Here is a 15,391-nt window from a genome sequence, read left to right as displayed (position 1 = left end):
GTCAGATGCAGGTTTAGTCTAAACTAAAGGTTTAGTTTAGGACTTTTTGCACATTTATGATGTAAATAAACTTTTTCCATGGACAGTTCAAGTATTATGAAATTTTTCCAAAATGTCCAACCATTGAACCAAATATCTGGAGTGATTTTAAACTATATGAAATACTAAAATTTAAGAGGCAGAAACCTCGGGCAGAACTAGGCTTGGGGGGGCAGCCATCTGCCTCGACCGATTGGGTTGAGAGTGGGAGAGAGAGAGATAGAGGTGAGGTTGAAAGAGGCGGGGAGTGTCGGCAGGACCATGTTGCTACATGAAGTTCATGAAGATATGTGACCAGCAGGCATTGCAGGAACATGGCGATGAGTCACCACCTGCAGGATGAGGACAGGGAGAAAGAGGAGGGGAGCTGGGAGAGACAGAGACTTCGGGAGAACATGGTTAGTAAATGCAGTACAAATGCTTAGAACTGGGAGAAACAGTGATTTTTCAGAAGCATGGTTCTTATCAGCACATGCAGGGGGGAGGGAAGGAGAGAGGGAGAGAAAGGGTGGGAGGGGAGAGAGAGAGAGATGCTCAGTCCTTCCCCCAGTAGCCTAGGTCTATAGCAGCATAGCTAAAGAGCAGAGGACTTGTTTTTTTAACTATAAGCTCTGTCATACAAAAAAGTTTTAAGCCTGATCTTGAAAATTGCTAAAGAGTCTCAGACCAACACTGGAAATTGGTTCCATAGAAGAGCGTGATAACTGAAAAGATCTGCCTCTAGATTTACTCTTGGAGACTCTAGGAACCACAAGTAAACCTCTATCTACAGAGCGAAGTGGCCTTCTAGGACAGTAAGGAACTATGAGCTCTCTGAGATATGGTGGAGCTTGGCCATTAAGAGCTTTATATGTTAACAGAAGGATTTTAAAATTCTACTCTATATTTTACTGGCAGCCAATGAACAGCAGGTAACACGGGAGCAATGTGACCTCTTTTCCTAGTTCCTGCTAATATTCATGCAGCACCATTCTGAATCAACTGAAGGCCTTTTAGAGATTTGTTTGGACATCCAGATAATAATGAGTTACAGTAGTCCAGCCAAGAAGTTACAAATGCATGGACTAGTTTTTCTGCATCTTCCTGAAAGAGGATGTTTCAGATTTTCCTAATGTTTTTCAGTTGGAAGAAAGCTGCCCTACTGGCTTGTTTTATGTGAGGGACAAAGGACATGTCCTGGTCAAAGGTTACGCCAAGGTTTCTTACAGTGGAGCTGGAAGCCAAAGTGATGCTGTCCAGACTGATTAGATGATGAGATAGCATTTTTCTGAGGTGCTTAAGGCCGAGTACAATAGCTTCAGTTTTGTCAGAGTTGAGAAGTAAAACATTTTTGGTCATCCAGACTTTTATGTGTTCAAGACATGCCTGAAGTTTGACTATCTCACTGACTTCATTTGGCTTCATTGATAAGTACAGCTGTGTGTCATCTGCGTAACAGTGGCAGTTGATGCTGTGTTTCCTGATAATGTTGCCTAGAGGAAGCAGATAAATTATAAAGAATCTCTCCTCTTTCATTGCCCCCCCCCCCATATACCACCCACTTATATGTTTGTACTGTCCTCTTATGTTATGTGATGTCACTTATTCTTTCTGCATTTACCACTTCTGAGCTATAGAACAAGCTGCTTTAAGCACTCCCTCCATCTTCCAGGCCTCCTGCTGTATTCTCATTAGGCTGTGTAGACATTATGTGTCATTATGTATGTATGGATATTTATCAAGTTGTGTGTGTTTCTGTGCCAGTCCGGGGGGGAAGGGAGGGGGGGCTCGGGGACAGCTCAGTTATGTTTCAGGGCACCACACAAGGGGAGCCACACAACTAAAATGTTTATTTTATTATTGCAGTTATTGTTTAATTCATTGATGCAAGTGTCCTGATTAAAATGTTTGTTCTGAGCCAACTCAACCTTCAAAAACATAACCAGTAAAGGACGTGCATAGAAAACATCTGCCAATTGGTTTGTTTGTTTATCCACAGCTTCAGTATAGCGAGGTAGCAGTCTTGTTTTAGAGACGATTGTCAGCATCGTTATTTCTTTCTTTCCCTGACCTAAAAAATATCTCTGCTTATCTTATACGGTATTATTTATTATCCCTGATGGGCAATTTGTTGCACAGTCAGCAGTCAATGCAATCATCAACGACAGCCTATCCCAATACAGTCAATTTACCCAGAATCCAGATAATATTCCTCAAAGGACAGAAAAATAGATCCTTTCTCCCTGGGAAAACTTTTTTTTGTGGCATAATCACAAGGTCATCATCACAACATCACAGAGCTGTTATTCCTCATATGAAAGATTAAACGTATTTGAGACAAATGAATATAGCTGTGACCAAATGACAGCAGCCTGGACACAGTGTGCAGAAGGTGACTGGGGTCAGCAAGGAACGATTGGACCTTCTTCGTTGCTCAGACTCAGAGGTCATTAAGGGTTCTACCTACAATCTTGTTCTCACCGTTTCCCATCTTTCACGGTAAATGACCCCGACAAACAAGTCAAGGAGAAGGTTAAACAAACCCAGTGATAATGCTGATGATGATCAGACATGATCTTTCTGTTGCTTTTTTCGAGTTAATGCTTTTTATTTCTGCTCTTTAGCTTTCCACCCTGACTGATCATGATTGTAACACTTAAGGATGAGAAAATGTTCGGATTGATTAAATAAGCCGGATCACAAGAACTTATTTGCCAACATTTGTGTGTCTTTGGCATGCATCTTCACTGATCTTTGTGATGTAAGACAAATACGGTTAAAATCTTTCAGCCACTACACGTATATCAGCAACAAGGTCATCATTTTGTCTGTCACCGGTTCAGAATGAATATGAGTACACTTCAGGACAACCGTGGAAGGAATTAAACCTGTGATGGGACCTTCATCTTCCTCCATTATGAGAACGCACCACCACTGACTCAATAGTGTAAGTTACTGTATATTATATACATTATATGTAAGAAATAACCACCTTATAACTATTAAAACAATGATTTAGGGCATTCCAGAAATATTTTCATATTATTTTGGAGTGAATAAATGAGTGCGTGTGTTGTTATTTCTGCAGTGACCACACCAGAAGATAAACAAACACTGTCCTTGTGTATACAGACCCTGTGGACAAATACTTGTCAGCCAGAGTCCATCCAAAAGTTGACAGGAAACATGAGTAACATCTGCATTCGAAGCAGCATTGGACCACACAGGAAAAGCGTACATGTCAGGTTTTTTGCTTCATCTAAAGTGATCAGACTAGATAGCCAGATGAATCTAGGTGCAAAAAAAAAAAGAAAAAGAAGAAAAAAGACAAGCTGTTCGTTTAGATTTGAAAGTTAAAAAGGATCAGGCACATTTATGGATTGTTGTTGAACAGACTGACAGTATGAGGCTGCTTTCAAGATTCATGGAGCTGGACCATCCCTCATTTATGTCAGAAATATCAGACCAAGTGAGTCCAACATTTGATCCAAAGAAAGTGAGTTGAAAGAGGAGAAGAAACCTGTCAGTCAAACTCTGTTTCTGGAGAAAGTCTGGACAAGTATGGAGGAAGAGGAGAGTTCAGAGAGTTCATCTGAATTGCCTTTAATGGACCAGTGGGACCTTTCCATACTTTGTGACTGCTAATCTCATAAAATACTGTCCTATAACTGTGTATAAGGAGGCAGAAGAGAGAATCGATCTGTAGCACAATTCCAATAAACACAAGAGCTGTAGACTTTGTTTTGCTTGCTTTTATTTATTTGTTGTAAAAGGTTGTGGTTTGTGGTCAGGTCAGATTAGTGTTTACTTCACTTTTATCAAATATACACAAGTGCTTCAACCAATTTCTCTTAATAAATTCTATTTTTGGTTATTATTTTTCTTCCAGTTTTCTAGGAGAAATCCTGTTTTTCCACAGAGGATAATGTAATATTTTCTCTAAGTCTTATAATTAATGCCATTTTTATATGAGGGCTAAAAAAATAAAATAAAATAAAATAAATAACAAAAAAAAAAAAAAAAAAAAAAAAAGCAACAACCTTCTTTCATTAAAAATAAGACTAATAGTGTCGTTTGAATTCTGCCAAAAAACACAGCCTATTATTTTCTCCTTAGAGTGAGCTTGTTATTCTGCTGAAAATAAATTATACTGAATATCTACACTCCCTTTTTGGTGCTGTGACCCTGGAGGAAATAATGAACACCGATTCAAAATAGGTTGTGTTTACCCTCAGTTTTAATTCTTAAGGGAAACTGCCCCCTGAGTTTGACCCATCTTCAGAGTCGATAGTGAGCCTTAGCCTCACTAGTTCACCAAACATACAGAGATGAGATTACACTAAATAACTAGAGACAACATTATTGCTATTATTATAGTTCAGATAGTGCTCTTTAATGCCTGGAATACCAATATATAATTAAATAATTTGCGGAAAAATGTTCTTTGTTGCTATATATATATATATATATATAGAGAGAGAGAGAGAGAGAGAAATTATTACACTGTGTGCCTTGACAGAATGCTCCCATAATTACCTTTTCCAGAAAATAATGGCTGATGAACTCTGAGGATAAAGAAATCTCTTTCCTATAAAATTTCTAATCAACTTTTTATTTTATTTATTTAATTATGTTTAAGTTTGTCCTCTTCTCGTTTATGTGCTCTGCTGGAGTCAAACGGTAATCACAACAAACTTTCAAAATTTAAGCCACCTGCTCTAAGTGGTGACCTTGCGATTAACCTCTAAAGTAAAGAACCAAGCACATGCATTTAAATATATCAATAGAGCTGCTTCAACCATCCCAGTGTCTTATTTACTTTGAAAATGTGCAATGAATCTTAGCGATCAATGCGTAATAAATATAGTTTAAATATTATCTACTGAATGATCGTATTAAAGGGCATATTGTAGGTTTGTTTTTTTTTTCATTTATATATAATCTTGTTTAAAGAATACCATTTGAAAAATTTATGAAGGTTTGAAAAATTTTTTCAAGACAAAGGAGCGCAAATTTAGTCCAAAGAGTGACAGTTTTGAGCTAAGCCTCTAAAAACGCTCTTTTTTCCAACAGGGCGTCATATGACGTAGGCAGAGGGAGCTATATGCTCGGCTCTTCCGTCACTCAGTGTGGGAGGAGGTAGTTATCAGTCAGAGCGGTAGGTGTTTTCAGTATTGTTGTGTCACTTTCAGTAGTGTTGTGTCATTCATTCATTATCATGACAAATTATTGCGTTTGTGGAGGTTGCACAAACTCCACTCTGTAGTAACATCGAGTCCACAGGTTTCCTAACAGGGCAAAAAAAAAAAAAAAAAAAAAAAAAAAAAAAAATGCCGCTATCCTCCGTGCTCATCCTCACGGATGCACCAGCTAAGACAAAGGACTCTTTAGACCGGAGGAATATCAATCAAACGATCTGATTGAGTTCAACGTGGGATGCTGAAGCAAGACCCAGGTGCGACTGACGCGATGCGCACAGCCCCCTCAGCTCAGCTGTCCGAAGCAGGCTCCGGCTGTGCAAATTTAGAGTTTTACAAATCTGCTGAACATTCAGCATTATTATGTAATTTATTATCCTACTTAGATAGAAAATGTAAGTAATAAAGACAGCGAAATAGCTAAAGAGAAGAATTAATTATTTCTGCCCTAAATATAACATACTCGTGTCTGCTGGCCTGGAGAGGTCCATGCTCCTGCCTGTAGTGCATGTAAGCTATCTGAAGCATGGAGGGATTCAGACAGCAAGCGTCAAATCCCAGGTGCCTGGGGGTGACATTCTCCGCTGAGAGCCAGCAGGCATCTACCTCCCTGCACCACATGCTCTCCTCGGCTGTGGTCATGGCCACGCATTTCCCACACAAGCACCTATCAAACAAAACATGGATCACCAAAGTGTTTCTCTCGCTACACCTCGTAGTGTTGACGGATGAGACACTTCATCAAGATCATTCATTTTGATTATTTGTAAGTATCAATACTCCTGCCTGTAATAGATGACCATGAATAATTTTGCTATTGCCTGACATATTATGGTAATCTGTGCAATACTACGACATGAACACAATTCTACATACGCTAACACCACCTGCCCTGCTCTCCACTGACAGCTCTGTCTCTCTCCTCTGACCATTTAGTCTCCTCCTGCTCTCTTCCTGCTCTCTGAGGCGCATAACAGGCTCGTAGTTACTGGCCTTCATATGTGTAATGGTACACATTTAATGTTTCTTCTGTGTCAAAACTGAGATTGGGATCCATTGTATTCCTATTGCAGAAGTGACGTACGTCACTTTAGCCTTTTTGGATGCGGGCGCAAGATTTTCTCACAAAAACAACTCTAGAAGCCTAATTAATGCATTTACCAATGTGCTTTGAAGAAAAAAGTGTTCCTATGCTATTTTTTGAAACATTGATTCAAAGTGGTCTTTAACCTGCAATATGCCCTTTGAAGTTGATCTAACAAATGTCAATTCAACCAGTTAAATTTAACCATTATCTCAACTTAATTTCAAAAATATCCCAAGAATAATAAATGAACAATAAAACATGCTTCATTTAAATTTATTAAATCCAGTTTATTCAGGTTAATTTAAATTAATTTATTAATTCATCTTCTACCTGTTACCTGTCACTTTCTTGGGACGGGTGAGGGAAACCGGAGCACCCAGAGGAAACCCACGCAGACACGGGGAGAACATGGAGACTCCACACAGAAAGTCCTCAGGCTGGGACTCTTCCTGTGAGACAAGGCACAATGCCGCTGTGCTGCCCTATTTTTCTACTGAATACTTCATTTAAAGTCAAAAAATGTCCTGCCAGAAAACATCTCAGGCTGTTTTTTGGGGACCAGAAGTTTGATTAAATTCAGAATTAAAAAATAAGAATAAAAATAAAGCTCTGCTCCTTGACGCTGCTATTTCAGTTATAATTGAAATTATAACAAAGAGTTTTTGAAAGGCCTCCTGATGGCTTTGGTCAAATGGCAGAAGAACCTGGGTTTGTGCTGGAGTCGGTTATGGCAGGTGACTGGCCGGAGTCCTGAAATGGGGACAGCGAGAGGTTGCAGTTCTCCACCAGGATGTCCTACACGGCTTTGTCCTGGGTGGAGCAGAGAACCTCACAGCGGCCCCTCCGTATAGGTAAAAATTCTCAGTGGCTTCCATGGAGGAATGCGGTGGAGGTCACTAACTGGGCGGCTTCGGCCTGGCGCGGGCACCTCCTGCACTTGTTCATCAGCCCACATGTCAGTACTTTGGGGAGCAGGTCGAGCATGGAGTACATAGTGATGTAACTGAGGGATTCACAGTTGTAAACTGGACAGCTATGGTACAATTTCATAGAGTTCATCGTGATGGCGATCTTGAGGTTCACCTTGGCCGTTACCTCTTTGGCGACGGATCAACTGGTCCAGACTCCTGCCACTTAAGTCCTGGGCATAATTGAAAGCTTCAGCGAAGACCTGAGGGAGGATCTCCTTCATGTTCGTCAGAACATAGTCCTCATCGATCCAGAAGAAACAACTGGTTTAGTCGATCAGCTGGAATATCCGGGGCTCTTTGATCATCTAATCAGAGATGATTGGATTGATGTTCTCCAGAATGGCTGGCAGGCCGATTAGCTATATGTTAGCGATACTCGTGTAGTGCAGCTCACAGGTGGATCTCTGAAGAACAAGGATCTCTACCGAGTGGTTCACCATCACTTATCCATGACATATCCCTTGATGGAGATTTGAGAGCTTCGTAGTGGGGTGGAATCTCAGTATGCTGATGAAGTATCCCTGCCTGCTGTTGTATTAATGTAGTGTAATGTAGGTGTTTACCTGTTTGATACAGTTCAGGGGTAAATAATCCAATTACTGTCATCCTTGTGCAACTTCTACAGGTGCTGTATACTTCAGAGTGGTGATGGCAACTTAAGTGCCAAATGTTCACAATACAGATGATTTGTTTACATTTTTTACAAGCTAGTTTGCTGACTGAACTCTACTGACAACATTTTTTTGAAAGTGAATATCTGCCAATAATGCGGCCTTTCAAAATATTAATAAAAAAAGTCAAATAGAGCCTGTGTAAATTATATACTATAATTATTAAATGAAATATCTTTTGCTGTGCACATGATGATTTTTTGTCCTATTTTTATTTTTATATATGCTAATAGTGGGGGCATTTTAAATTATTCAAACACCATTAAAATCCCTCTGCAGCTTTGGGCAGCACTTTTGCATTTCGAGCCCTGACAGATATCACCTATACATTGCACAATGTGCTATCCTATTTAATCAGAGGAACCTCCTTTACTGTGACACCACTTGTCCTACATTTAAGTCATTGACATATACATCTGTCCATCTTAACACAGGCTTGCTAAAATAAAATGATACACCAGCTTCAAATACTACATCAGTTATATGTCTGCCCTGTCTCTTTGCAAAGATTAGGTGTTGTCCAGTATAGCAGCGTTTCTCAAATATTCACAATCAATCATTTAAATAGACGCATCATTGTGGACATTAATATCTATTTCCAGTGGATCCTAATGCACTCTCTGTGCCTCAGAAGATCCAGCCTGCAGCAGTAAGGAAAGGGGAGAGTTGAAATCTAATGGAGTTTTAATAGATAAATGTTGGCCGGATATGTCTCAGGCTCCTCAATAACAGCAGGATGTGGAAATCCAGACAACGTTTTTTAAATGGTGATGGATAGCAGCAATTGATTTCATGCGCAATGATGGGAAGAGCGTTGGTTACTAAATTACAGGAAAGAGTAATATGTAGTGAATGGAGACAAGATGGCAGGATGAAGGGGTAGTTTTACGAGCTGAACCTGGACAGGCTGATCGACAGAGGTGGATGATGATTGACTAAAGGAAGAAGAGCTTATTAGGAGAGCTCAGTGAGACCTTGACAACATGATAATAAACTTCCCGGTTGCCAGGGGACTTTGGCACAAGCAGGCAGCAACAGGTTTCCGATTTGAAGTGAGGTGTTGAGGCCTGACACTTCCTAATGTGGCCCATCTATTACCTAGTTTTTTTCTTCTTTGTTTTAATGATGTTCTATGTTCCGTAGCTTTAGAAGAGGCTGTGTCAGTCTGTGGAAGTTCACTGCTTTGAGGCGGGATGAATCATCTCCTGGTGTGGGGAATGACTATAAAAGCAGCAAACACCAAACAAGCTAATTAGGATGCTCCCAGAGCGCCCACACTAACAATAGGTGGTGAAAGCTTCTCGTCTGGGTCAGCTGAAGAATAAACCAAAAACACAAAGATTTGTTATTTATTTTAATCTATATTCTCTAATTTGTTGGTCAAGGAGAAAAAAACATTCTATCACCTTTCCTTTACATGAAGAAAAATCTAAATCAAAATTTTATTTGTAATACTGTCCATTTGAGTATTTGGGCTGTTCAGATGCCGTTGTGTTGTGTCTGCCATGAGAAAATCACTAAGCATGTACTGTATAAGGTTTGAATGTACACTACAGGCCAAAGGTTTGGACACACCCTCTCATTCAAATGAATAAGAAAGTGTCGCCAAACGTTTGGCCTGTACTGTATATCTTGAATACATAATGTTGAATTATTTGTTATTAATCAGACAAAAGTAGTTCATCTCTAATGAGGTCATTCCGTCTATAAAGTTCATTTGTGGTCGTGATCAGAAATACTTACGTTTGTTGATAAATTAAACACATTATTATAAAAGGCATCAGAGAATTTTTGTCACTCTTATTAATCTGAACTGCAGTGATAGAGTAAGATTGAATGCACTTTCAGGAATGTGTTCAGTTAAACTGAAGATATAATAGTTATGTTCTTTATTTAGTGAGCTACATTCTCCCTCTGTTTGTTAGATTGTGTATGTATGTATTCTTCAGTAAATCATCATCACACAACAGGCTGTTGTGTTTGAGGAAGCTTTGGTTATTTTTTAAACTTTACCAAAAAGCTTTTCAGGTTTTCATAATCTTCTCTTCTTGAGATAATATTCTAAAACTGGCATTTGAGAACAGAAAAAAACAAGAATTATGATTTTTTTTTTTTATTCCGAGTATGTATCACAATTGTCTTGTATGTATAATCAAGCAATTTGATGGCTCAATATCTAAAGTAATGTAAATGACCAGTTATTTGAACTGGCGAAATGGGTGCATGGCACTTTTGTCTCATAGCTGTCCCAATATCATATACTAAGCATTAGAAAATGCTAAAAAAGCCAGTGTTAACATTTACATAACTTCCTGGCATACTGAGTTATATCATAGACTTTTCTTTTTTGTTTCTGTTTCCAAAGAGCACTTGACACAGAGGGATTTAAACACACTGGAAAAGATAAAACTTTATTTTTTCCCTGTTGTGACAATACAAAGTCAACAAGTGCAATAACAATCCAACTGAACAGTACTGGACTTTCTATCTAGTAGTAAATACATAGACAGAATGTGGTACACATTGTCACCACCACCACAGCCAGAAAGTGAGGTATCAACCACAAAGCTTCTGTGTACAGGTGGGTATTCAACTGTAAGGCAACTGTTACCATGGCAACCTGGAGAGACTGAAACAGATGTGTGCTCCCTTCTTCCCATCCTTTTTTTTTAAGATTTATTTTTAAAATATTTTTTGGGGGGGTTGGGGGTTGAGCCGATACAATTTACAGTACCACATCACATCAGGCCAGAGTCAAGACTGTTTTCGACAAAACAGAAAACATCACAAAACCAAGTCGTAAAATTGTGAGAAACGTGGGATTCCTTGTGTGTCTGGGAATTGTTTCTTGACCCTGCTACTGTTTTTCTCCTTGGGTGTGATTGATACTTTATTGGTGGTAAGAACATATCCCCTTTTTCTTATTACTGGTCAGAACACACAGCCGTGAGCCCTGAAAAGAGAACATATCAGATTTTTCCCTCTGATCGAGCATTGACAACTAATTAAATCCATTCTGCACCTGCTAAAAATGTGTCTTCTCTTTTTACTGCTGCTGTTCACACTCTGGAAAAAAGGGAGGAAGCTACAGACAGAGAGCAGAAGAGTGTAATTTAAGACTAGCACCGATCTCTGGGCCAATTATTTCACTTGGACACATCCTGCCTTTTCTGCCCCTGAAAGTGGAATCAAGTGCCTGCTGGTATGCACATGCAATTAAACTTTAGCCATGGAAATGGGAATCAACTTGCTCTAACAGCTTGGAAAATGTGAATGTTATTGCTGATAACCGAGGATGATGCCCGGCAGACTCAGCTCACAGCATTTGCTTGGAAATCTGTTGGGGTCCATTCAAAACTTAATGAAACTGAGAGGAAAATTATGGTAACAGGAGCCAGTGTGGCGACCTCCAACCTCTCTCAGCAGTCGCATAACTAACAATGTTTCTTGGTAGCTTTCTGACGACAAAGTTGTGCCCTTGGACCCGTTCACATTGAAGCTGGGCAGCGATCAGATGACCAGTTAGAAATACAAGATAGGGACAGTCACTGCTCTTGCTCATGCTGCTTTTCTTCATCTGCTATAATAGTTCATTAAATATCTTTGGAGACTCAACCATTTGTTACTGGGATTTTTCAGTATTCAACCATAGACCACCAATCAATAATCAGTATCAATAATAAGTAATCAGGCATAATGATTTATTTTAGTTACTGATTAGTTTTTGTCATATATGATTATTTTACTTTCAACATCAAATGATTAACTGAGACATTAACTGATTGTTGGATAATATGATCATTACTTGCAGCCCTGAAGCAGATGAGTTTCTTTACTAAAAGTCCTCTTACATCACAGTTCCCAGAAATATGAGCTCAGAATTATTGTACATTTCTGTGACCGCGTTTCAAATGTGAACTAAGATGAAACCTCTGGATTGCACCTCAGTGATTCCCCAGTGCTCATCTGACCTTTACAAACCACGTCCTCCTTCTGATTTATGCTACTGTACATTATTGCTGACATTAAAAGGGGATCTTATTCATTCGTGGCTAATCACTTACAACTATTGTCCGTGAGCAATGTGGGATATAGAGCGCTCCTTATAAAGGAACCTAATGGATATTCATTTGCATTGTATTGCTAATGGACCTGTCTTTCAGGCAACTCCTGTCATGGGGCGGGGCAAATAAGTCAATGGATGGATTAACTGAGGCTGTTCTCCCATACTTACTTTATTTGGTATCAAATGGGGTTATAGCATCAGAGCAAACAGTTATGGTTATCTTTAACTTAGCAGAAAACAATTTACGGTACAGGAGGCATCCCTGATGCCTTAAATGAGACCTTTTATGGTCATTTTCAGCTCTCTTGATTCCACTAGAAAAGTTTTGCATGATTCATAGTCTTTATATCTCAGCTGTCTGCAGCACCCCAGTCGAGGATCTGACTGAAACAGGCAAAAACCGAGGCAAAGAGGCAGCACACCCACCGGTTCTACACACCACATCCTCCTTTCACTCATCTGGAGGTTCTGAAAGCAAACTGTAAAACTGACTTGCTGACTACAGTTAAGTGGAGTTAAGTACAGTTGATTGGAAATTTGAACTTTTCACATACATTTGAACCGGAATACAATCCAAAATATGAGCGTGGACAAAATAAAAATATGAAAGTATCTAAAGTATCAGTAAATATTACACCCATTGCCTGCTTGTGTCTCACAACAGCAGATTTAACCTTTTCTCCACACTCCCTGTGTACAGGTTTTTCTGTTTGCCCCTGTTAATACTAATGTTATTCAGAAATTGTGGAACAACTGATTAGTGAGGCTCCACTATCGTTTGTATGTTGGAGTACATTCAGTGCTTATATGTTTGCGCAAACGGCTGTGTAGAAATCTGTGACAAGTTGACATTGTCTCGTCACAGAAATAGAAAAAAACAGTTGGAAACCTATTGTTCAGAGCAGTCTGAGGCCTGAGCTCACATGGATTGCTGAATGTGTGATGGGTCCATAATAATGAGAATGTTAAGATCCAGATCTATTTTGTCCCTGTCAGTCAAACCAAATCTCTTGATGGCCTAACGTAAAACCCCTGGATCTACACCGCTTTAACTGTATGCCATAATGTCCTCATCAGACATGTTACAATGTGGAAAGATTCGCTAGCAGAAAGTAAAATTTAAGCATTTCAGTACAAGTTAATGCCTTTCAATGTGGCATTTTGTGTCGGGTTTCTGAAAGTAACAAACATTCTACTCTAAATGAGATGCTCAGCATCAACCTAAGCTGTAACATGTTCCAAATGTTAACCATTCATATATTTCTTTGACTAGTTCACATAAATAAATCACCAAATTGATAATCCACAACTGTGTCTAACTGCTACTGAACACATACTGACACAGTGGTGTTATAAACATTTTATATCTAGAAAGATTATTCTTTTTTTTTTCTTTTTTTTTCTATGACAAGCAAGCCTCTTCGTCTACAGTTCATCCAGTCCAGCTCAGATTTATTTGGGATACTCCAGGCTTTGGCAGCCGTTTCAGGAGATTGCTGAACACCTTTGAGCAGCCGAATGTCGTCTCCTCCGCTGTGGCAGCAGTGGCGCAGTCCTCGGTGTGTCACGCAAACTTGGTTCAGCTGGATTCATAAATGCCATTTCAGCCTAATTCGGTTGGTCATTGGGTGCTTTGTGCTCATTGGAAAGGGGGAGTAGTCATTTCTAACTACTTAAGTATGGCCAAACCACTAGTAGTCTTTGTTTATGTGGTCCGCAGCTGGGCATCTGTGGGGCATCTCCTCTGTACCAAGTAAGGGAACAAGGTGTTGCTACTCTTCTGTGTTTTTCCACTCGCAGCCTCACTCTGGCCAAAAAAAAAAGAAGAAGAAATTGCGCATCAAGATATGCAGAAATTGTAGTTTGAACAAAAATGTTTTCACAAAAGTAAATTTTTTCCACTTAGAACTGCATATTCAGTTTCAATGAAACAGTGGAGAAATGAAAAGAAAAATAGGAAACAGAAAAGAGAGCGATGTAACAAATGCTCCTGGCCCAGTTGAACCTGCTCATACATGGGGAGCAGATTATAAACCCTTCTGTACGGTGGCGGTGGTTCCAGATGCTGACACCATCAGTGAAACAGGGAGTACGTTTGACTGAGAGACTTAATGAATATCAGAAACAAACTTCAGGGATCTGATGCATAAATGATTCATAAATATAAACACTATTCATCCTTTTGAACAAAAACTTGCATTCTTTTTTCTTTTCTTTTTTTTTTCCCCCTTTTGCACACCTCATGCAAATGTCAAGCTAGATGAGCACAGCGTTCTTCGGCGATGAAAAAACAAAGATGAGTAAAATCTGTTTACATTCACTGATAACTCAGAGTGGAAAGTGACTCTTGAGATTCATCAAACAAAGAAATTTACATGCATAGTTTTATAATTCAGACAAACATAATGTGTATGGACACTTCTGTTTCATACGTATGGTTTCAGCTTTCTCCTAAATTAATGCTGGCACCTAATTTGATGGCATTCACAAAATCTAACACACAGATGGCATCTGGCGACGTATCTGTCCTTCCAAAGCAACAGATTCCAATTTTAACGGTTTAATGGTTCTAGCTTGTATCAGTGTCAAATACAGTAAACAAAATTTTTGAGTTTTTGGGTTTTAGCCTAACAAAAAATAAATAAGTAAACATGGCTTTTGGCTGTAATTGGACACTGGCTAATTGACTAATAATGAGAAAATGTTTTTGTTGCAGCGATAACAACAACCAAAGCATATCAACAGCAACTGACAAGTTCCATCCACTCATAAAGAATGCATATGGTGATGTGAAGAAGAATCGAGGAAGGCGGTATCATTTCTATATCGGCTCCAGACATTTTCTAGGCCAGACTCTGCTTCATTAAAACCACAACGTTGCCACAGAAATTGTTCTTTTGGATCCTATAGAACAAAACAGACTGGAGGCGCTTTTAGCTGCTTGGCTGAAACTGTTTCACATCACAGTGTGTGTGCTTTGCACCTCGCGGTCCACATCAACCTTTTTGTTGACTTCAAAATCACCCTTAAATCAGACCCACAAACCTCAGAGACTGTTAAAATGGGGCAGCTTTCCTTTTTTACAAGGGAATCAGATTTACCAGAATATGTCACAAGTCTGTGATTCCTGTTAATGAATCAACTCCACGGCATTCATCGCTGCTGTCCAAACTAATATAACTGCATTGGTAACTGGGAAGAAAAGTTTCTCCCTTCTCACCAAATTGATTTTCCTTGCATTCTTGTTTGGACACAGGCATATTTGCACTCGATGCTTGTGCTCATTGTACTTTTAGGATGTTGGGGCTCTTGATGCTCTCCAATGAAAATTACTAAAACAAAAATATGAGAACAGATAGAGTAAAAGATCACAAACAAAA

At 39.3% G+C, this 15,391-nt stretch overlaps 1 protein-coding gene across 1 annotated transcript in view; it reads right to left on the bottom strand.

The window, feature by feature from the left end:
• Window positions 1–10,337: 10,337 nt before the first annotated feature.
• Window positions 10,338–15,391, bottom strand: part of shisal1b (shisa like 1b) — a 37,963-nt gene continuing 32,909 nt past the window's right edge. Inside the window, exon 5 of the mRNA XM_029522898.1 lies at window positions 10,338–13,818. Within this exon, the coding sequence (XP_029378758.1) occupies window position 13,818 (1 nt within the window). The 3' untranslated portion in view covers window positions 10,338–13,817. The remainder of the gene's footprint in view (window positions 13,819–15,391) is intronic.

This window comes from Echeneis naucrates, chromosome 16, assembly GCF_900963305.1.
Source record: "Echeneis naucrates chromosome 16, fEcheNa1.1, whole genome shotgun sequence".
NCBI lineage: Eukaryota > Metazoa > Chordata > Actinopteri > Carangiformes > Echeneidae > Echeneis > Echeneis naucrates.
This window is presented reverse-complemented; position numbering and strand designations above follow the sequence as displayed.